At 38.0% G+C, this 23,305-nt stretch overlaps 1 protein-coding gene across 1 annotated transcript in view; it reads right to left on the bottom strand.

The window, feature by feature from the left end:
* LOC122797014 (synaptonemal complex protein 2-like) overlaps positions 1-23,305 on the bottom strand; it is a 1,143,152-nt gene that overhangs the window by 900,382 nt on the left and 219,465 nt on the right. Inside the window, exon 5 of the mRNA XM_044065784.1 lies at positions 5,919-6,031. Within this exon, the coding sequence (XP_043921719.1) occupies positions 5,919-6,031 (113 nt within the window). The remainder of the gene's footprint in view (positions 1-5,918; positions 6,032-23,305) is intronic.

The following is a 23,305-nucleotide window of genomic DNA, read 5'->3' as shown; positions in this document are numbered from 1 at the left end:
GTCTGCAAAAGGCAATGACTGGAGCTAGACATTTTGCAAAAACTCTAGAAGCACTAGATAAGCCAAAGGTCAGTGCAGAGAATTGGAAGTGCCTGATCCCCGCTCTGAAATGAAGGAACTGCCTTGCAGCTTTCTCTTATAGGGATGTGCAAGTAAGCTTCTTTTAGGTCCAAGGTCACCAGCCAGGAATCCTTGGCCAGCATTAGCAGCAAATGCTGAAGGGTGAGCATCCTGAATTTGGGAATCACCAGAAAAGTGTTTAGAATGGACAAAGGAAAAGTCTTGAGTAAAAACCCTGGCCTCTCTGTAATGCAGGAACTGGCTCTATTGCTCCCAGGTTTAGCAAGGAAGAAACTTAGTTTTCTGCTTCTGCCCTTTGAAGTGGGAGAATATCTGGGTATCCTTCGAGGACCGGGAAGGTGCGAAAGGAGAATTTGTAGCCTTGGGATACTATTTTTAGTACCCATTTGTCATCTGGGATAGTGTGCCAGACATCTGCATAAACGGCTAACCTTCCCCCCCAAAGGAAACCCTGGGCCTGCAAAGGCAAGCAGTGGAAAGCCGGAGTCAATGAGAATGTTTGCTTTGGGAAGTCTGCTTAGAACTCCCAGGTTTAGAAGATGCAGCCTGCCAGTGTTTAGCCTTCTGAGGGGTGGAAGCCTGTCCCCTGGAAGACCTGTAGCCCCTGGATCTACTACAACCCTTTTACTAAGGTCAGGAAAAGTCCAACTCTTAGAAGGGTAATGCCTGCTAAACCGAGGAGGCTGAACTTGCAGAAAGTCCTTAACAGTTTGCATAGATTTAGCCTTATCCTGCAGTTTCTTCAACACCTCTTCTGCTTTGTTTCCAAAAAGATTGTCCTTATGCAAAGGCACATCCAGTAATTTGGACTTTACAGGTTCAGAAAGGGGGTGTTCCTGAACCAAGCATGTCTTCTGATAACAGAACCAGTGGCTGCTGCTCTGCAAGAAGCCTCCAAAGTGTCAAAACCACAATGTAGTGAATGTTTAGTAACCAAAGTGGCAGAATTCAACAAGTCTTGCATGTCCATATTCTCCATCAGGGAAGGAACACCAGCAATTTTAGTCTTGATAGCATCCAGAGTATTCTGCTGATACTTAAGCATATGAAAGAGACAATTAACAGACCTAACAGCAAGGGTGGAAGAAGTACAAACCTTTTTACCCCACCTAAGGCCCTAGATTTCCTGTAAAAAGTAACAGGATTTTTAGCAATCGTGGCTTTAACACCTTTAAGGCCCTGAGAAATAGTCTCTGGATCAGCAGTAGGATTCTTGAAAAGAAACTGATGAGAATCAGGAACTCTATAATACCTGCCAGGCATTCTGGGAGCAGGAGGAACAGAATTAGGAGTCAAAGAATTCTCCAGGAGCACATCATCAACAACTTCCAAAACTGGAGGAATAGACAAAGGCTTATGCTGAGGCAAATCCAAGAACTCCCTAATCCTCTTCTTGGACTGAGGGAAATCCTGACTTTCCCATCTAGAATGCTCCCTGAGGGTATTCAGAGTATTCCCAAAAGAGAAATCTTCTGGGGGGGGGGGGGGGGATAGAAGGGATGGAGTCTTCAACATCAGAGTCCTCAAAACCAGAAAAAAGCTGAGAATGTCCTTCATCAGCAGAGTTGCTAGAAACTTCTGAGTCTGAGGCAGACAAAACATCTGGGGACAATTCCCTAGCCCTCGTTGAAGGAGGAGGTTGAAAGCCCTTGATAAGAGTTAAGAGATCATTACACATCTTAACCATCTGAGCCTGAAGTAATTGAGGGGAGGCCAACGCCTGTTTAGTAGTACATTTTCTGCAGAGAGGCTTACTAGAAAGCCGGAGGGACTTGGAAGGCCTACCCACCGCAGAAAAGTGGGCCGAGGTCAGCTTGGATCTGGTCTCCAGGCGAAGAAGAAAGGCCTCAGAAGCAGGCACCTGCCTTGCGGCTCCGGATCCATCAGAGGCGACGACTGGCAGAGGGTCCGAAGGCAAGGTAGAAGCTTGAGAAATGGAGGACTTAGGAAAGGCCTCTGAAGACACCTGCTGCTGAATATCTGTGGACTGCGGGGGCAAGGGAAGCGCCTCACTGGCTGCCGCTGGACCGACAACCAACTTAATAGGGATGTCGGTTAATTTAACCCTAGGCTTGTCACGGTCCTTATCCTTGCACTTCTTAGCCACATCCGAAGTCGGGAGACCAGAAGACACCATACCAACAAACTCCAGCCAAACTCCGAAGTGCTTATACAAAATCCTAGCTCTACAGCGTGTATGGTAACAGAGATCACAATTTGGGACATCGTGCTCAAGGCACAAACAAGTAATACAGTAAGAATGAAAATCACAATGCGGAATATGTTTTCCACAGGCAACGCAGTTATTAATTTTCTGTGAAATAAGGGTCCCCAACAGGGTACTTATCTGAGGATGTCTTCAACTTTAGAAGTCAGAATACAAAAAGAAAGGTAATCGGCTGACCGGCACGCATGCAAAATGCTTCTTCTTTTGGCTCTGCGGCAAGAAAAACTGAGGAAATGAAGTTGGCTGCCTGACTTTATACCCGCCGTCCTGGTGTCAGGCTTATTCCAGAGGCAGCCGACGTCATATACCAAGGACTTGGGTATTCTGTCTGACTGCAGGCTACCGGGAGCCAAATAACCCCTTTGTAAGGACTGCGACAGTGAAACATGATGAACATCTGTATACTTCATCAGATGAGGAACTGAAAGCACAACTGCCAGTGGTCAAAAATTTTTTAGATGATATAAGAATGTCATTTGGTCTCGATAAATGTGTAAAAGCAACCTTTAAAGCAGTAAAGATGCAGAACCAAGAAAACATCAACCTGGGACAGGAATATAATATGAAAGAACTTGAGGAAGAGGGAATGTGTAAATAGCTGGTAATTGATGAAGGCTCAACAACAAAACATGAACAAATGCAAATAAAACTTAGTAAGGAATATTTTAGAATACTAAAATTAATACTGAAAACAACACTGACATTTAGGAACAAATCCAAGCTATAAATTAATTTGCTCTTTCTGTCCTAACTTTTGGAGTGATGCTTTATGCTTATCAGATGATTTATAAAAATCAGTGTATATCAAGACTGAAGGAGGTATGGAACTCCTCAAAATTGATTACATGTATAGATCTACAGTCATAGGACTGCATACATACCTGCTGACCTCAAGACCTAAACATAGTGAAAGTTTTAAAACATGAGAATAAGTCTAAGATGACTTCCTTGCTTAGATTGAAGCACATCGGTGTCAAGTGGGAATAGAAATCAAACCAGAAGGAGATAAAAATCAGCCATCAACTGAATGTGCTAAAAAAAAAAAAAGAAAGAATAAAAGGTGAAGGATTAGGTGAAAAGGCAAGAAATGTGGAAAATGCATATATATAGTTGCAAGTACAGAAAACCCTTAGAACAACCTCATGTTGATCAGGAGCAAATGCAGGAATGGTTAAGGAGAGGTGAATATAAACCAAAAGATGAAAGGTTAATATTGGTAGCCCAAGACAGTGGACTATGTGCAGGTTAGTCTACAAAGTCCATTGAACATGTGGTAGAAACAGAGAAATGTAGTTTTTTATAAAACAGAACTGGAAACAGTTGCACATGTTGCTGGTTGTCATATACTAATGGCAGAACTGTATACTGAAAGGCATAATAATGTGGCAAGACTGTTGCACTGGAGATTGTGCTGCAAGCAGTATAATATTGATGTAGCTGAAAAACATTGGAAACATGATACACAAGCATTATAAGAAATTAAGTTTATATCACATTGCATCATCCATTATCAACAGTTCAAAAAACAGATGCAATAAAACCAGATGTAGTAGTCCATGAAAACAAGACAAAAAGTTGCAATGATCATTGAAATTGCTACATCCAGTGACTACACTGTCTTGCATATAGACAGACACAAAGTCATAAAATACCAGGATTTGCAGGCAGAAACAAGGGCAATGTGGAAGGAGGATACCCAGACAGCTTCAATAGTAATAGGAAGAACGGGTCTTATAAAAAAAGAATTTATAGTTGTACTTAAGATATGTTACTGATACATATAACTCCATATAAATTGCAGGAGTCATTACTGGCCACATTGTGGGTGCTGCAAAGAGCACTTCTGGCTAACATCAAAGATTGAGGAAAATACTAATTTCATAAACTTTAATCATACTCTGACTTAGCAATGGGGTCCGTTCCAGTCTTGGTATTAGCAACCTAAATAGAAAAGGGGTTCCAAAAGGAAAAGGGAGATTATACGGGAATGATAGAGGTACTAATTGGTTCTATGACACAGTAGTTGATGCATCTAAAACACCATCAAGTTATGTTAAAGCAAGCACTAGTTTAGATATTTTTAACAAAGGGGACACATTACTGGAATGTCTGATTTGGTAAAGGGCATTATTGCTGTCGTCTGAAATATTTGTAAACAATGTACAATCCTCTCAGCTGCCAGATTTTCACCTCACATTTTCAGTTTGCTCCTCATACAATTTGTGGTTTTCTGGCAAATCACTGAGGACTGAAGTCACTAAATAACATACATAGATTTGAGTTTCAGACTTCAAATCCTTTGGAAAATGTAGCTGAACACAAATTTTGTTATTCTAGCAACTCTCTAAGTGTGTAAGAGCAAGATTTAAAATCTGTCTCTATTTTGAGGCCTTTGCCCTCCCCCTATTATTTTAGGCTTTGTCAAGATTTCTTGCTCTAAGAAGGTGAGAGGTATGATGTAATCCTCCTGCACTGGATTAGCCTGATAATTTCCTTTAGTTTCCTTCCATCTACCGGTTTCCTAAATGAAAACAGAATTAGATACAATATGGTAATCAAAAAAGCTGGAGAGGGTTAGAGGAAAGCAAAGAAATATGAACTATATCTGAGGTCTGTATCTGAGGTCTGCATATTGCAGCAGATGTGATAACTGGCTTTAGAGATGGTGCACTCAGGATGTCACCTGTCCTAGCATACATATATACAGAGAAAAGACAAAAGAAAAAAAAGTTTCAAATCAAAGTTTGCAAAAACAACTACATAGCTAGCTACCAATACTCCATTGACAGTGATTCTGGCTAGAACAGCAGCATCCATTTTCAAGTGGAAGTTGGTAAGTATGGACAATGAGCATTCCAATCTCAAAACTGCAAATGCTTGTAGCACTACTTTACTTACTTTTGATGATAATGTCACAGACAGGCAAGTCCAAAACATGCAAAGCTGGCATTAAACTCATCAAAACCAGCAACAAGATAAGTAATATTCACACTGTAGTGATGCCTGAAATACTTCTGGCTTTTCAGAAATAAATTCATTCTTTGTGGACAGTAAACATGATTTCAGAGTCAGCTGTGTCAACCTTATTGGGCTGGGACTGCTGTAATCTCTTATTCATGAAAGCATCTTGGGGTTACACAGCACAACTAATGCTCTCATTAAAGGGAAGAAGGAAAGGGTCTTTTTAACCAAGGCTCATGTATAGGACCTTCTTATACAATGAATGACCATCAAGCAGTTAGGTAAATCAAAGCCATTCTTGGTGGGGATGACTAAAAACAAGCATGAAAATGAATGGTACCGAGCTTACTATAATGTGCAATGAACAATGTGGCATACCTGACTGCCTTATGGAAAATATATGACGTGTTGAGGATACTGTACAAGCAAAACTCAAAAATGGTATAAAAGTAAGAGCATTTTCTCTAGTTCAGTTCAAACTCCCAGTGGCTCAAGTGCTGCAAAGTTGCCTGGCTTGTGTGCGCCCAGAGCCTTGAGAAAACTGATATAATCCTAATCACTGGTTAAGGACTTGTTTATATAACTTCAAGGAAGAAAAGTGTTGCTTACACATGGAGAATGTCTTAGTAATGCAGTGCATGTTACTTACAGGTGTGGTGGAACTAAAATGAGACGCAAACATGTCTGATACAGAATCCATATCATCATCATTCAGTTGTGGCTTGGTGACGCTGGCTGGAGCAACAGATTGAGCTGGACTCACTGCAAACAGAGAAAAACCAGGAATTCATGCTGCACACCTGACTGCTTCAACATACTGATTCACATTAGAACACATTTGTAAGATGCAAAAGACCAGCCTTTTTTTGTCATATTAGATACCATGAAAAAGCAGATGTACATTACTATTCCTGTAGGAATTTTTCTAAGAAAAATCATTTGTGTCTGTGCTACAGATGACAGGGGAAACAAGGATATCTCAAAGAAACAGGGCCATGCATAAGAGGCAGCTACATGCAACACATTCTAGCCATATCAAGAAATAATTACTGTACAAGGCATCTGTATGATTCCACAACAGTGTTGTATGTTAAATAAGGGAAAGGTTGTACTTACGATAAAGTTAAGAACCATCACTAGCTCAAGTGATGCAACAGAATAAAAGCAAAAAATGAAAAGAAAGCAGTTTATCTTTTCACTGCATAGAATGCTTTACGTTACTACTGTTTTCCAGAGACGCGATTCCTGGGATGACTTTGACCAACCAGTGGAATGTTATCTTGCTCTGACACCAGCACTGTCTTCTGATATAGTAAAACTCCTTCACCTTTAATACATAGTTTTATGATACCTTGCTTTTTAGGGTAATCATTTGTAATTCTGTAAGTGTAATTCCCTAGATAGTGAGACTGAATGTGTAATAATGCAGACTTGCTTATATTCAATACAAGATTATTTAGTCTAAGTGGTCCTTTTTCTCCAGGGAACAACAAGTTCGGAGTTAGTATACTGAGATAGTAGACGCATGGGGGTGGGGGGTGAAATGCAGTGGGTGTGCCACCCTGCGTGAAAACAATTTTAAAGGAGAACAGAGACTGCCAAAATTTGTGTTCTGTAGTGTTCTCTTTTTGTTCCCATAATTCTGAGAATTGCAGCTAGGAGTCTTGGAATCACAACAGGGATCCAAAAGTATTGATTATATGGGCATATTTGTCTGCTCCCATAGGAAAAATCTGAAAAAAATACATTTTGGTCCTCACTTCCTTAGCCTGCTTCTAATCCTATTTTTTCAACTTTCAGGTTACGCACCTACATTTTCATGAAAGGCTACAAGTTCCCACAGTGAATCAGCATGTACAAACGGAATCTCCATGTTTAAAATGCTACACTTACAGACTAGCTCCTCTTCCATCATGTTCGCATTCTGTTTTTAAGTTCAAATTTCTGGAACAGCCTTACAGAGTATATAGCCATTCAGCAAGTACAATAGCCATGTAGAGCCCTCCCACATTACTCATATTTGGCAAACTCCGAATCCCACTCAGATCTACCTTCTAGCAAATGATATGGCGTACCTTATCACTGTACACAAAATTAAAGATATTTTATGAGCAACTGGTCCATAAATTGTCTAGATTATTAGAGAAGCACTTACCAAGATATCATGGCACTCAGGAAGCATTAATGATCTCCGATAAGCTTTCTCTCTCTAGTCAGTCAAACTGCTTTACTTTTTCATTATTTTGAGCTAGACTGGGCAAGACTGCTAGAAGTAAGGCATGTGTGCTGGACAGATGCATTAAGTTCTCACTTTGGAGAGCATTTGCCTCTGCTTAGTTTCCTGACACTAAAAGGACAAGAACCCAGATAGCACAAGTGTTCATCTGTGACTAGCTACAGTAGCAGTTAACACCAGTATTGATACCCATGTACTTATCTAATACTCACTTTGAATGTGTTCTACCCATCTTCTGTACTCATTGGATGACATTACAGTAGCACTGTGAGCCAAATGTTAATCTACTTGTTTTGCGGTGTGGTTTTTACTGGTCTCTTTCTCACTGGTAATACCATCTATGTTTGTCCACAAAATATTTGCTATTCACCTTTGATAAGGATCTCTTTTCAGATGTCTGCATTCTTCTGTTGACAGAAATGTTTCTCACTTTTGTCATTTGTATGATACACTACATATATCTATCTGCATAATGCGTCACTGTTCTGCAGCAGCACTATACAGACAATAAAAAAATACTATGTGATGCTGCTATGCTAATGCTCCATTTTAGTGAATGCTAACCCACGATTTGTGACTCCACTGCATGAATGTATCTTAATGTTGCTTGTACCAGTACAGGTCGCTTGCTATCCAGTGCAATCAAAGCAATTTATTTCTGTCTGGCATAGTGTGCAGTTTCTGTTTTGCTACTGTATGCAAAAGCTTTCTCTATTATTTCTAGCAAAACAATGACACTCACCCATTTTTCCTGCTGTTTACACTGCCTGTGGTCTGTACTTTGTTACTTCTGCATTTTCACCTTACCTACGTTCTCAATAATTGTACTAAAATGTATTATATGCATTACTTTATAGCTGAGGTTTACAATGTGTTGTTTTTCTTTCCACATAGCCATAAATATTTGTGTGAGAAAGGCAGAAGAGCGAGTGAGTGAGTGAGTGAGTGAGTGAGTGTGTGTGTGTGTGTGTGTGTGTGTGTGTGTGTGTGTGCGCATCACCCACACTACCACCATGAAATCGACAGTGTCATAACTGGCTTGCTGTTGAAGAATTAGTTATAATATCAACCAACAGTTAATGGAGGGTAATGGTTTACCTAAAAGGATAAAGCTGTATTAGGTAAATTTTACTGGGATCAGATATTGCCACCATCAGCCCTGATATAAGTGATTATTAATAATTTGTGTATAAATATTTTGACAGATATTTAAATTGTTAAAATAAGTCTGCTGTATAGAACTGCAAAGAATTAATAAATGACTTAGGACTTAAGCAGTTGAAGATATGTGGAGAAATTATAGTACAGAATAGTTTTCTCACAACACAATTTGACAAGCCTATTTACATAGCATGCATATTAAACAAAATAATTTGTGTACATTACTTACAGATTTTCCAAACTGTAATCTTTAAAGCATTTAAACATTGCTCTCATAATAAAATAGATTTGTTGCAGGGTGTAATAATAAAGAACATTCAGTTCATGACATTAGAACATTAATAACTATGCCTCTCCTGACATCAGTTGTAAGAAACTGAGCCACTATATGCTAACTTCAGCTGTTTCAGTACATTAGTAGATGATAGTTCAATGTGTAACTAGAAGAAAGGCATTTATCAAGGATAAATCACAATACATTTCTGTTTAATGACTGGAGAAATGGAGCCCTTTGGATGCAGAATCTTTTTTGTGGCCTTAGATATTCTTTTACTAAAAAACTATTATAACTTTTGAGTTGGTTAGTTTACTGTATGAAAAATAATTCTAAATGACAGTAACATCACTTGCAGTATTGGGCTATATAAAGAGAGGACCTGTGACTCATTGTAATTACTGTGTCATTAGGGCACATGGTAACATTCAAGCGAGGAATGCTCTATGGCAGGGTGATTATATAAGGAGAGTATAATTGTCAAGATAGACCTGTGGTACCCCAAATAGTAGGGTAGTGGTTTCAGAAGATGAATGCAAACCAGAAATACTAAAAGTTTTTTTATAGTTTAAAAAGTATACTTCTGTAGTTACTTCATGACTGCATACCTCTCAACTGTTCAGATTTCCGCCTCATATTTTTGCCTGTTCCTCATAAAAATTCTGTTTTTTTGGCAAAGTAGTGAGGGTTGACTTCACTAAAATGAGAGATTTGAGATTCAGTCTTCATATCCTTCAGAAATGCAAGGTAACAAAATATTTTATTCTAGCAACTTTCTAAGTTTATAACAGCAATATTTAAAAATTGTCCCCATTTTTAGGCTTTTGTCCCCTTACTTTGGCTTTGTACATCCTGTGCTAAGAGGTTGAAAGGTATCATAATAGAATTCATAGGATAGTTTGAATTGTAACTATTGCAAAAGACAGTTTTAAGTCAAGAAAAATATCACCTGTGATTAAGCCTTTTTCCATACTTGAATAAATCTGTGAGCTAAGAGTGACAACTGCAGTCAAAGGTGTGTGTGGTCAAGATGGCTGACTATTAGCAGCACTGCAGAAAATCTCTGCAGATCTGCAAGTAAAACCGATAGGGTTTAACCATAAATAAGGATCCTATTTGTGTTTTTTGGCACAAACTAACTTAAGGAAACTGAAAGGCATCACTGGATCAAAATCAAAAGGAATTTAAAAAATGAGCAACTCTTAAGACAACATTACAAGACAGTATCATGAAGGAACTTTAAAACTCAAAGTAAAGTTTTAAGGCATTTCATGAAAATGGACAAACTGGGCATTAAAGAGATTCCATCAAAGAGAACTGTACTATACAAACTGACTTATTAAAAGATATAATTAAGCATCAAGATGCCCAAAAAAAAAAGGAAATCGCATTAAATATTGGGGGAAGACTAAATACACAGCCATACACTAAATTGCTCATTAAACTAAATAACTGAAATTAGATGACATAGAGAGAAACAAAAATAATCTGAGGATATATAGTATGCCAGAAAACTTAGGTGACAATATGATAAAACTTCATTTCAACATGCCTTCCCAAAGTACTTAATTTCCTATAAGCTTTGTTTCACTGAAGACAGCGTGAGAGCACTGCATCACTATTCACACCACCAAATAAAAAGGAGCACCATCCAACATTCATTAGACTCAAATGTATCAAATCTTTATAAATACTTGGTTCTAAGAACTGCCTGTTCAAATCTTCCTTCCAAAGTAAGAAGAAACATTTTGATTTTACAAGGACTATTGTAGACGTATGCAAAAGGAGAGCATACCTCCCTCTTATCAAATGATTAAGGATGGCATCAAAGTGCATCACCTTTTCCAAAAAGGCTAAAATATTTCTTCAAGATAAATATTCTGCAGCACCTTAGAAAGCACAGTATTTTAAGTTCAGACCAACAACATAATGGATTCATCAGATTCAGTGGAATGGACTGGAATATGTTTATACTGATAAAGTGCTAAGAATTACTGGAAAGGATTAACTACTTAAAGATGGTCTTTTTTCTGTTGCTAAATGGAATTATAAATCTGGTTACTTAATGTTGTTTAGTCACTATAAGACAGAGAGGAAAACGTTCAATTTGAAGCTAAAATGTATAGCAGGAAATGTAGTAGATGGGAAAAGAGTTAAGGGATAAGAAAGGAAAGGCAAATCAACAGTATATTATGCAGCATTTTAAAAATAAATGGCATTCGGAGATTCCAAACTTCTTTTAAATCTCTGTTTTTCCTGTGTCTTTGTGGAGAAGGGATATTGGGAAATAAATAAATCAATTTAACATTAGTACATATTTATCACATTTGCATATTTATACTTTACTTTGCATATTTAATTATTAAACGTTGCTTGTAACTTTTGGTAAAAATGAATGCTGGACTCTATCTTGCTGTCTGGTGTTCATGAAATGTATCCGGAACATTTAGTCATTAAAAAAAACTGACTGCTCCATTAATGACAGTTACAGAAGCAGAAAATCAGGTTTTAATCAATTAATGGAAGTCAGACAGGCAGATAAAGGAATATTAATATAATTTATGTTGCTTCCATGCTTTCTTTTTTCCTTTTATTGGGGTATTTGCTGCACAGAATTCAAAACTACATAAAAATGGAAGTATTTATAAGATGAGAGGTTTCTAATTTATACACAATGATTTACAAAAGCATAAATAATGTGAATACTGATGGCAAACTGTACTTGCTGTGTCACTAAATAAGGTGACCATTTGAATGCAAGCAGTCTGAAGAAATAATATAAAGCAGCATTATTTTAATATTGGGACAGAATCTATTCATGCAGTTTCCAGCAACATATTTTTGAACTAGTTATATTAAAATATTTTTTTACAATTTTCTTTTCATCTCTGACCAGTTATCTGCTAGTTCATGTCACTTGTAACTCATAGGAAAGCATACAGTATAGAGTTTAGGCTTTAACTCATTTATTGCAGATGCAGACTGATGCGACATAGCTATGTTATATTAACTAGAAAAGCTGATTTAAGTGCTGCCCCCTCTAATTTGTAAAAAAAAATTCAAAAGGGAAGGTAGATAGTGGAATTTTTTTTTTGACTGGAATGGTCACGTGTAGATATTCATAGCCTGATTTAGTCTCCATAAACTAGCTAAGAGAAATAGAAAGAAATTAATGCAAGGAAAAAGAAAGAAGGGAACATTTATTAATGTAGCCATGTTAAATTTAGGGCACAATATAGGGATGCTTTTACATAAGAATAAGCATAGTCATCACAGTGACTTGCAATGTACAAATTCCATTGCAAATCAATGAAGCAAATTTCAATATGGATGACTAGAGTTTTTTTTCTAGAGACCAAGAAAATGAGTTCCAAAAATGCTGCGCTTAGGATATAATATGGCAGAGGAACATACTAATGCATGGGTGATTAAACATAATATGTATAGCCTTCAGTGCATTACTTAACTCACTCAAGCCTAAAATGCCTTTTTTGTATATTTCTAGGTCACATCCATCCCGTCCTATGGTGTCCAGAACTTTTTGGGCCTGGCTTCTTTAACTAAGTGACTTACCAGCTAATAATAGGCAATATCAGAAAGGGCAAGCAGTTATTAACAAAATGACCATAAGATTGTTAGTCTAGGATTCCTGAAATGGAGAAATGTATCTATGACACTTATTGCTCATATTTTCAAATTTTTGTTTCTATTTTCATAACTGAGAGATCTACATGTTATTGATGTGTATAGTGAGACACCAATGTGTGTTGCTATCAGTTTGATAGTAATTAAGAAATATTTCCATACTTTAAAGAAGCTGGCAAGCTATCAAAGCTTCAGAGCACCTTCCATGCACTCAAACCATTAGTCAGCATGAGCAGAGATACCTAAAGACAGGCTTGAGTGCCAAGCCCTTCACAGCTTTCTTGTCAATACAGAGAAGGAGGCCATGTTCTGAAAGGACAATGCAAAAAAAAATTAAATTAAAATTAAAGTCCACGCCCTAGAGAAAACAACACACCAAGAAACAAGAGGTCAGGAGGGAAGAATTGGCTACTTCAGCAATGATCATGAATATCTGCTTACCTACCAACACCTACACAACTGTATGTTCTTCATATTAATCACTGCTAAAGTAGCCTTAGCTATATGGCTAGATTACCATAGCTTACAAATTTTGGGAGGAAGTAGGGTCCAGGGGCACCTGGAGAATGAATCTTAGCAAAAAGTCTGATTGGCCTGATCTAGACTAAGAGAAAGGAATCATGCTTACACTGTTTTGTTAAAGTACGTACAGATGACAAAGTTGCTGTTCCAAAAATACTTGCATTAAAATTTATGAAAATTGTAGAAAAGTACAGTTATGTAAGTTAAAATTACCAGAACAGTAGATGTTTGAATGATCACTGCTGCAGTAGCACTAGCAATCTGGGTTATACACTGCCAAGGATACAACAGCCAGTTAGCTTTGAAAGCTTCAGGGCACCCTCTACTCACCCAGTCAGGGAAGCTCAAATTGAGCTGACTAAAAGACAAGTTTGGGTGCAAAGTCCTTCAGAGCTTTTTTACTAACAGAGAGAGGGGAGCTGAAATCCTGAAAGGACAGTGCTAGGAAGGAATGAATGAGTGAGCGAATGAATAAATAAAGTAAATAAACTGCCCATACCCTGTCATAAAACAACATGCCAAAAAAAAAAAGAAGTGGGATGGGATGGGGTGGAGTGGAGGGAGGGAGTGGCTACTGCATCAGCAATCATTCCAACATCTGCTGTTACAGTAAGTTTAACTTGCACATCTGTAGTATGTTCATATTATCGATCACTGCTGCAGTAGTCTTAGCTATATGGGTCAATTACCTTAGCCAATACCTTTGAGAGATGGAAGGAGAAGAGTACAAGAGCCCCAGGGGAATGCTCCGAGAAAAGCTAGATATGGATCTCGAGAAGGAATCGAGTTTATTGTGCTTTGTAAATGTATGTAGAGAGGACCAAGTTAACAGCTTCTGGAATACTTTTAGTATCCAACCCTTTCAAAAATGCCACAGATGAAGGCACTGGTTGACTGGGCCTTGACCCTGCCAGGAATAGTTTTATTGTGGTAAAACAAAAGGTAATAGCCTTAGAAAGCCATTTGGAAATTATCTTTGACAAGTTGTCCATTCAAAAAAAATGAATAATTGATCGGAAGATGTGAAAGATTTAGTTCTGTCAAGATTGTACCAGAGTTATCTGTGGATTCCAAGGTATGAAGTATCCTTTCTCCATTTTAGGTTCAGGAAAGAAAACTGGGAGATGGATAGTTTGGCTTAAAGTAAACTGAAGATACCACCTTCAGGCATTTATGCCCAAAATGTCAGCTCAGACTGAGCTGACTAGAAAGAGAGTCATTTAAGAAGGGTTAGTTCTCAATGAAACAGTGTCCCTGTAGAAAATGAGGTATGGCTGACCCACTAAAAGAGCTTGCAACTCAGATACTCTTCTTGCAGAGGTCAGAGCAATCCAGTAAAACTATTTTTTTCATTTTAGCTGGTTCAAATGGAGCAAGTGTTATCATCTCTAATACAAAATTAAGATCCTAAGGAGGGACCACAAGCTTTGTTGGAGGCCCCTTATGCAAAACCCTTTTTAAAACCATTTTAACACGAGAATGCTTTGAAGGAGGATCCATGAGCAGACATGCTGAAATGGCCGATAAATAAGCCTTGTCTGAGGAGTGAAAGACCATAGCCCAGTAACTTACAAATATTGCAAAAACAGAGAATGGTCATACCTTAATTGGTGCTGGTTATGCTGTTAGCACCAACAAGAAATCCTTTTCCATTTGCTAATGTATGGATTTTACAGTAGCAGGCTTTCTTGCTTCAATTACTACCTGCTGCATTGCCTGAGGATTAAGACCTTATCATCCAGGCAGTCAACTGAAGTTGATTGGGGCTGGGTGAATTAAACACCCCCGATCTTGTGAGGGTAGAACCAGTTTGTGAAGACGTTTCTGGTAATTGCCCCACGTCATTTCCAAAACAAAGGAGAATGACTCTTGCTTAGGCCAAAAAGGAGTCACCACAATGATTTTGGGGGATTCCTTCTGTTTCTTCAGAAATGCCCTGGATATCAGTGTCAAGGGTGGAAAAAGCACACAGGAATATTCCTGTCTGCGGAATGGGAAAGGCATCTGTTTTACAGCCCTTCTTGCATGGAGTCTTGAAGCAGAAACTTGCCAACTGATTGTTCAGAGAGGAGGCAAATAAGGTCTACTTGAGGAATTCTCACACATGCATCAAACCTTGAAAGACTCCCTGATCTAGTTTCCTTTCATGAGGGTCTGTTCTTATCCTGCTCAACTTGTCTGCCACACAATTTTGCTCCGAAAGAATGTAGAATGCCTGTAGAATTAGACTGTTGTGTAAAGCTATATCCCAAGCTAACATGGCTAGTCTGCAAAGGGGGTACATCCTGCTTCCCATTTGCTTATGTACAAAAACTGTGGTATCGTCTATAACATGGACAGGTCCCAAGGACCAAAGATGATTCAGAGAGTTGAGTACTTTGATCAGGGTAATTTATATGATTGCATCTGTTGGTGGTGTCTCACACACACTGCACTTTTCTCTCTCCTGAAACTGCTCTCCAGAGTCCAAGGTGTGTGGGTGACTGATTGCTTTGCAACACGGAGGGAAAGGGGACATGGATTTAAAGGTATTTGCTGTCTTCATCAAATGATTTAAGCCGCGGTGGTACAGCGGTAGCATTGTTGCCACACAGCAAGAAGTTCTCCTGTTTGATTCACGGCCGGAGTGCCTTCTGTGTGGAGTCTGCATGTCCTCCCCATGGTTGAACGGCCTCCGAAAGACATGCGTGAATGGGCGTGCCTTCGCTGAAGGCTGGGCATCAGGCTGGCAACTCGGCACCATAAAAAACATCTACTACCAATCATTACCAGACCGGAGTTCCGCTGCGGCGACCCCTAACCGGGAAAAGCCAAAAAGACAAAACATCAAATGATTTACTTTCTGACAAGCCCCAACATTGGACTTTGATCAAACAGGGGATCTTGGTACTGGCATAAAAAACATCAGATACAGACTTATCTCTTGGAATCTCGCCACGGCTATCATTAGAACAGTGGATGACATGAGACCCAAATTCCAGAGGTATTCATTTGCAGTGACTGAAATCCGAGTAGAAAACCCTAGAAATAAATCTAGATATAGATCTAGTTTTTCCTAAGGAACAAACGCTCTTTGAATTGAGATATCTAGCTGACAACCCAAGAACACAATCATGTAGGAAGGAGTGACAAAACACTTTTGAATATTTGCTTGGAGTCCTAAGCTGTTTAAGAGAACTCTGATCCTAGAGAGAGATTCCTGACACTATGAAAAAAATTCTGCAAAAATAAGCAAGTCATCTAAATTAGAAAAAATGTGGATACCAAGAAGCCTTCAATGAGCTATAACTGGAGAAAGACATTTTGTGAACACCCTTTGTGCAGTGGATAGTCCAGAGAGTAAGACTGAGAACAAAAAGTGGATAGTCCAGAGAGTAAGACTGAGAACAAATAATGGGATCTAGAAACAAAGGACTTTAAAATGATGGAAGTCTGGATGAATAGGGATGTGTTGTAAGCATCTTGTAAATCTACTGGTACTATGAAACTGAAGGAAGAAAAGGCAACAAAAGTTTTGGAAGAGACAGCATTCTGAACTCGGGGAATATCAAAAACAAGTTTAGAAAAGAAAGACCCAGAATTGGTCTCCAAGCATTTTATTTCTTTGGCATTAAAAAATATCGTTGAATAAAAATCATTTCCAACCTGGGAAGGAAGAACTGACCATCACTCCCGGGACAGCATGGGATGAAGGACATACTCTGGAACAAACTAACCATTCATGTCAAGCAAAGCTCCTCATTGGCCCTCTAAGAAAACCTTGACGACTAGATAGGAAACAGAAAATTCACCGCGGGGATCATTTCTGTGGCACTGCTTGACAGGGGCACAGGAAAATAATTTTCTTGGGTGGCAAAAGCCAGGGAACCTTTTTGGCTAGGCTTATACAGGCCCCAGGGCCGATAGCATAGTACCTTTATGAAACAAACATCTGGTTCCATGGATGAAGAATTACCCCTCTGGAAAGGAGAAATTTCCTCTCACTGTCATTTGTAATATTGATGAAAGATCTCAAAAACCCATTTGCCTAAAACTATCTGTTGCCAAAGACAGAAGTGAGATTCAGACTTTCTGGAAGGGAAAAAGGACTGACTGGGTAAGGGGTGGGGTGCAAGGTCATTATGACTTGGACTCTCCTTGGTTTTGAGGGGGGTCCCAAATTCCTTTTGGAACCCCCTTAAATGTCTATCTACCTGCATTTTGTTTACACTGTCTATTAACTGGATAAGCAGTTAGAAATGGTGGAAAAGGATGAGTGGAATCTGAGAACACTCCCAGGCAAAGCTCCTTAACACAGTTCCAGTGGCCAAAGCCCTTGCAGTAGTATCAACTGAATGTCTGAAATACACTGTAAAACCATGAGTAGTAACTTTAGGAGAAACTAAATTATTTAAATCACATTTTCTTCAAATGAAGAAGCTACATAGAAAACATTCCCATATTTTAACAATTAGCCAGAATAAACCTTAACAGACGAGTCTGACAATTTAAAATTCTGAATTTAAAATTCTGAAAATCAAAGTTGCATAAACATACATTTTCCCATAATTAACTAAATGTTTAGCAGCAGTAGGATTAAATAATCTTAATAGCCACTGGTTCAAGTTTCGGAAGTGTGTATAAAAATGTAAAAGATTGAGGACCTCTATACAGCCATTCTCCCTTTTTAGGGGCAGCTGGCTATCAGGAAAATTGCAGGTAGTAGCAGACGCATCCTCCAAAGCTAATAGAAATGGAGGAATAGGTGAAGGTTCTGGAAATTCCTTCTGTAGCAGCTCATTTTATGAGGGACTGAAAAACCTCATTGTTCTCCCACTGAAAACACTATGGTATTGTGCAAAGAGTCTCAATGAAAGATAACCCCTTCCCCCCACAGGAAGAACCAGAGCTTTCCTCCGAATCAGATCTCGCTGGAGAAAATCCTGCATCTGTCCAGATTTAGAATCCTGAATCTCTTTAGGAATAGAGGTACCCATCTTTCTTTTACCACGCAGGATTTTATAATAAGGATCAATAGCCTCACTAGCGTAGCAAGGTCGGGGCAAAAGATGTAACTGCCCAGACACAAAGCATTTGGGGGGGGGGTGAATTAGGCTATCTCCATTACTGTTTAATGCATACAAGCTTTTCAAAGCCAAGATTACATTTGCAGTCAAGCCTGAGCACTGTAGAGCTTTCTGTGTGATCTAAGCTGCTTGCTACAATGTGGCAAGCAGTGTGCTACAGTTTAAAAGCAAATCACAGCTCTGTAGCGGTGTGTGTGTGTGTGTGTGTGTGTGTGTGTGTGTGTGTGTGTGTGTGTGTGTGTGTGTGTGTGTGTGTGTGTTTGTCTGTAGCAACTGCTTGCTACAGTTTAAAAGTAAAGGAAAAAACAAGCAGTTTGCTACAGTTTGAAAGTATTTTTTTTAATTAAAACCTGAACACTAATATACTTTTTTTTTTGACATACCATTGGAGAAATGGGTTGAGAGGACGAGGGCATATATTTGGCCACATGTTTAGTGGGCAGTGCAAGGAGTGGACCTTTTTTTTTTTTTTTGCTTTTGCTTTTCCATTGAATAGCAAGGCAGGAAACAGAAGTCTATCTTACCACCTGCTATTTAATAGGTGAAGCGGGGGTATGCACAGAAAAGTGTTATCAAACAATTTTGTTTTAAATAGGAAGGGTTTTCCAGCTGAATGGAACTCATCTGCCTAGCAATGGAACAGCTCAAGCCAACCATTGATCTTTCAAAGCCTCATAGTAGCATACTCTTTGGCAGCAGGAAATCTCTGAAACAGCAAAACCGGTCTTTTTAAGCAGCCTATAGGTTCATAAGTAGGTACTATGCTATTGGCTCTAGGGCCTATATAAGCCTAGCCAAACGGTACCCTGTGCCCCTGTCAAGCAGAGCCACAGAAGTGATCCCTGGGGTGAATTTCCTATCTCCCATCCAATCATCAAGATTTTTCTTGAAGAGTGGTAATGAGGAGCTTTGTTTGATATAGATAGGTAGTTTGTTCCAGAGTATGGGAAGTCTCTGGGACAGGAATCTATCCCTCCAGCATGTTCTGTTTATTGTGGTGACAATGGTTTAGGTCCCTAGTGTGTAGCTCAGAGGGATTGGGATTTTTTTAAGTGGATCATGTCAAACAGCTCTGGGTTTGACATAGCTTTGTATGTTAGGCAGAGATTGCCTCTGAGTAGGCGATATACGACAAAGTAAAGCTGGAGTTTTTTTGAGACCGTCTGCATAGGGCATCTGTTTGAGGCCGGTAATCCTCTTTATGAGGTATTTCTGTGGCCTTTCCAGTTGAAGTCGTGTGGGGTACATACCAAAAGGGGCACTGTACTCTATAATGGGTCTAATGAGTGATGAGTAGATGGGAACAATGACCTCTTTTTTCCTGGATGAGAAACCTTTTGTGATGGGGTGTGCCACGTAGAATGATTTCCCGACTGTGATTATCAAAGGAGAGACTACTGTCCACCTGTGTCTCAAGGCTTATCACACTTTCGGTGTTAAGTAGATGATCGCCTGTATGGCAGTTCATGGGTACATCTCAAGCTGACTAATGTTTTGGGTGTGTGGAAGGTGCCCAGAAGCTTTAGATGCTTGCAATGATCAATATGAAGATCATCAAAGAAGACAGAAGGAACAGAATGGGAAATGAAAAGAAAGAGTAACATCATTTTACAAATGTTAATGTATTAGCAATTATTTTATTTTACAAAAGTAAATGTTAAGCTACAGATATAGTCAGAATGAGTTTATATAATGCAACATATTTCTTGAAGAAACTAACTTTTAGATTAATTGGCAGTTATAAGGGAAATTATCTACTTTATGGAGACTAGGTTAAGGTATTAACATAATGATTTGCGATGAAGACAGGTCATTTGAGTTTTTGAAAAAATATAAAAAGCTTGATGAACTGGTTTGATTCTTTTCATGTTGGAGTCCCAAGAAAACTAGAAGGGTTTATATTAATGGAATTGCATATTACTTGAAACAGTGTAAATTTTTTATTTGAAGATTATTAACTTTGAAATGGTAAAGAACTAAAAGAAAGAAGAGATGAATGCTGAAAGTTTTGTCAGTTAACAAATGGCAACAGCACTGGACATAAAGCATCTCTCTTTATACTCCTCAGAGTACAAGTGTCTTTTTACAATAAATATATTTATTAGAGAATGAAAACATGTATGAATAATGCAGTCTATGACATTTTAGCTGCTGCTTCATTTATGGAACAGAGACAAGAATGACTGCAAACTAGCAGTCACTGTTGAAATCTCCTTCTGACACAGAACCCCTCTAACAGGAGCTTAAACCTATAAATGCTTGGTTGATTGGAAATGAGCTTGCATTAAATGCAAATGCTAAAAAATGCAAATGTGTCATATTTTGCAACATGTATGAATAATGCAGTCTATGACATTTTAGCTGCTGCTTCATTTATGGAACAGAGACAAGAATGACTGCAAACTAGCAGTCACTGTTGAAATCTCCTTCTGACACAGAACCCCTCTAACAGGAGCTTAAACCTATAAATGCTTGGTTGATTGGAAATGAGCTTGCATTAAATGCAAATGCTAAAAAATGCAAATGTGTCATATTTTGCAGAAAACAATCCGAGCATATAATATTAATTATATCACATTTCAAAATAAAAATGTATTTAAAGGCATGGGAACCTGCGCCCTAATTAAAGCATTCCTTACAATTTCCTTAGCACCTTCCCTACTAACATGCACCCCCCCCCCACATATAAACCCAACATACTCTGGGACAAAACGAGTTTTGGGTGTGCAGATAGGCTTGCAAGGGTCCTAGTGGTTGTTAGCCAAATAGCAACCTGTAATAATTCCCTCTCCTTTCAACACCATGTGGCTATGGTTATGAAATCCTTCTACTAGGTGCAGTTTATCAAAAAGGGATCATCCTGACCAAACAATGTTATTGTTCCACTGTATTCAGCACTGATAAGGCCAGCCAGTTATAGAACATAATGCACTATTATTTATATATATATATATATATATATATATATATATATATATATATATATATATATATGTATGTATATAGGATATAACTAATCAGAAATGTCAGACAGAAAGAACATGGTATTTTTTTTTAACAGTGTTGCCAAAAAAGGCTGGAAGCACCGTCTCTCTTCTGTCTATCTTCCCCTTCTGAGCAATCAGGGATTCAGTAGTCCAGGACTTGTGTACCTTCATAAACCAAACAGCCACACAAATTGCAGAACAAGGGGTCTAAACCAGCTTCAGCAGTAAAATATACAAAGTTAAATGACAGATTTGTTGCTTACCATTTCCATTGTCTGTGGAATGAAATCCCCTTCAGCTAAAATAGTGTGATATATCATCCTTCAAATGGACCTGGAGATTTGGAGGGGTATTAAATTCACCCTGGACTTCACTGGCAAAGCTCTCCTTGTGAGGAGAGGTACAGTCTAGGGTGGGGAATGGCTAGCAGTAATTGTTGCAAGACTTTGTAACCTTAAACTTCCTATGAGTCTATAAATGCACAGAACCTAAATGGATGATTTAAATAGCAATGGCAGAATATTAAAAAAAATTATTCTTACAAGAAATAATGTGCTGTTTTCCAGGAACTGGACCTAGTGAAATATTATCTTGAAATATTACTAAATAATGTGTCAGTTTTAAATTGCATATCAAGTAAAAAAAGGCCAAGTGCAAAGAAAAAAATAATTCAACTCTTGTAAAACTGGATGTCAAGAATTTCTCAAAAAAAAATAATACATCCATTATTCATATTTGATATGCAGACTAGAATACTTGGATTATATATATATCAAACGGTTTACTAATATTGATAAAGCTAGAGCTGTACTATTGTCCTCAATTGTATTACAATGGCCTCTGTTTCACATTACTAAGAACTACTCGTTATTCCCTAGAACGGGCAGCATACATTATAAAACTAAATGATTTTAAATAATGGCCGATTAAAGAAATTAAGGAATATTAGGATCTCAGTGATAATGGGGAATATAATATAGATCTCTTTAGCAATATATTTGGAAAAATTAAACCGTGAGGCAATAAGGAAAATTAAACGATGGGATACAGATCTTAAAATATAGCAACAAAATAAAAAAACTAAATAGTGATAAATGTATAAAAAGGGGATAATGATAATAAGGTAGTGAAAAAATGAATACCAATATACTCTTACACAAACTGAAATAGCACTACAGAAAGCTAAATTACATTCAAATTCAACTACACTAAAAGCTCCACAGATTAATGGATAGAACAAAACTAGTTAATCAAATAAAAAGCATCCCAAATTCCAAAATGCAAAATTCCGATAACACAGAAAATGCTAACAGTATTTAAGGATTTTATGAAAAAATAAACCAATGTGATAACATGAGAGCTGAAAGAGAACTTATGGAGACATTCTAGAACAACACAAATATTAAGAAAAACTTAAAATAATGTTTAACTACAAAGATGTATACAATTAATAATGAGGTTACAAAGATTAAAACTGGGAAAGATCCTGATTTAGATGGAATCAAATGAATAAACTGTTTCCCTGGATAATTTTTCAAATAAAATGCATTTTCATTGGTCCAAAATATAACTGCACCATCATGACGTTAGAGAGCAGCCCCGAATTTAGCAACGAAAGGATCCTAAATCAGTGTTCTTCATACAAACAAATAGCTTTTTAAATATAGATTATAAAATAAATCTCTCAATTACCAATAAAATGAAAAATATTTAGAGAGCAATATTTAGAGAGATTAATACACAAAGACCAAACAGGTTTCATAACTAGCTGACAAATGCAAGATAACAGAATCATGACTTGTAGATTATACTTGTATAAACCACTCTAAATATGCACAATTACGGTGGAACCTGGACAAAGCAGCCAATGCAGTTAATTGGACGTATACTACTGAAGTTGTGTAGATGTCCTGATAAATTCATTTTCTGTCTCTAGATCACTAAAAAACCTCTGATTATCTTAACACTAATGAAAATATCACTTCGCTTAAAAACCTGGACATCTTTCTAAATTTCCAAATCCACCTGGACTACACACAAAATTAAATGTCTCCTATCCAGGACCAACAGGACCTCCCCTTTTCTATCCAGACCCTATATAAATGCCATATGCAAAGGTATCCAACTAGAACAGTCACCCTCTAA

The sequence above is a fragment of the Protopterus annectens genome, chromosome 3.part0 (genome assembly GCF_019279795.1).
Source record: "Protopterus annectens isolate FY-2018-M chromosome 3.part0, PAN1.0, whole genome shotgun sequence".
NCBI classification, from domain to species: Eukaryota; Metazoa; Chordata; order Ceratodontiformes; family Protopteridae; genus Protopterus; species Protopterus annectens.
This window is presented reverse-complemented; position numbering and strand designations above follow the sequence as displayed.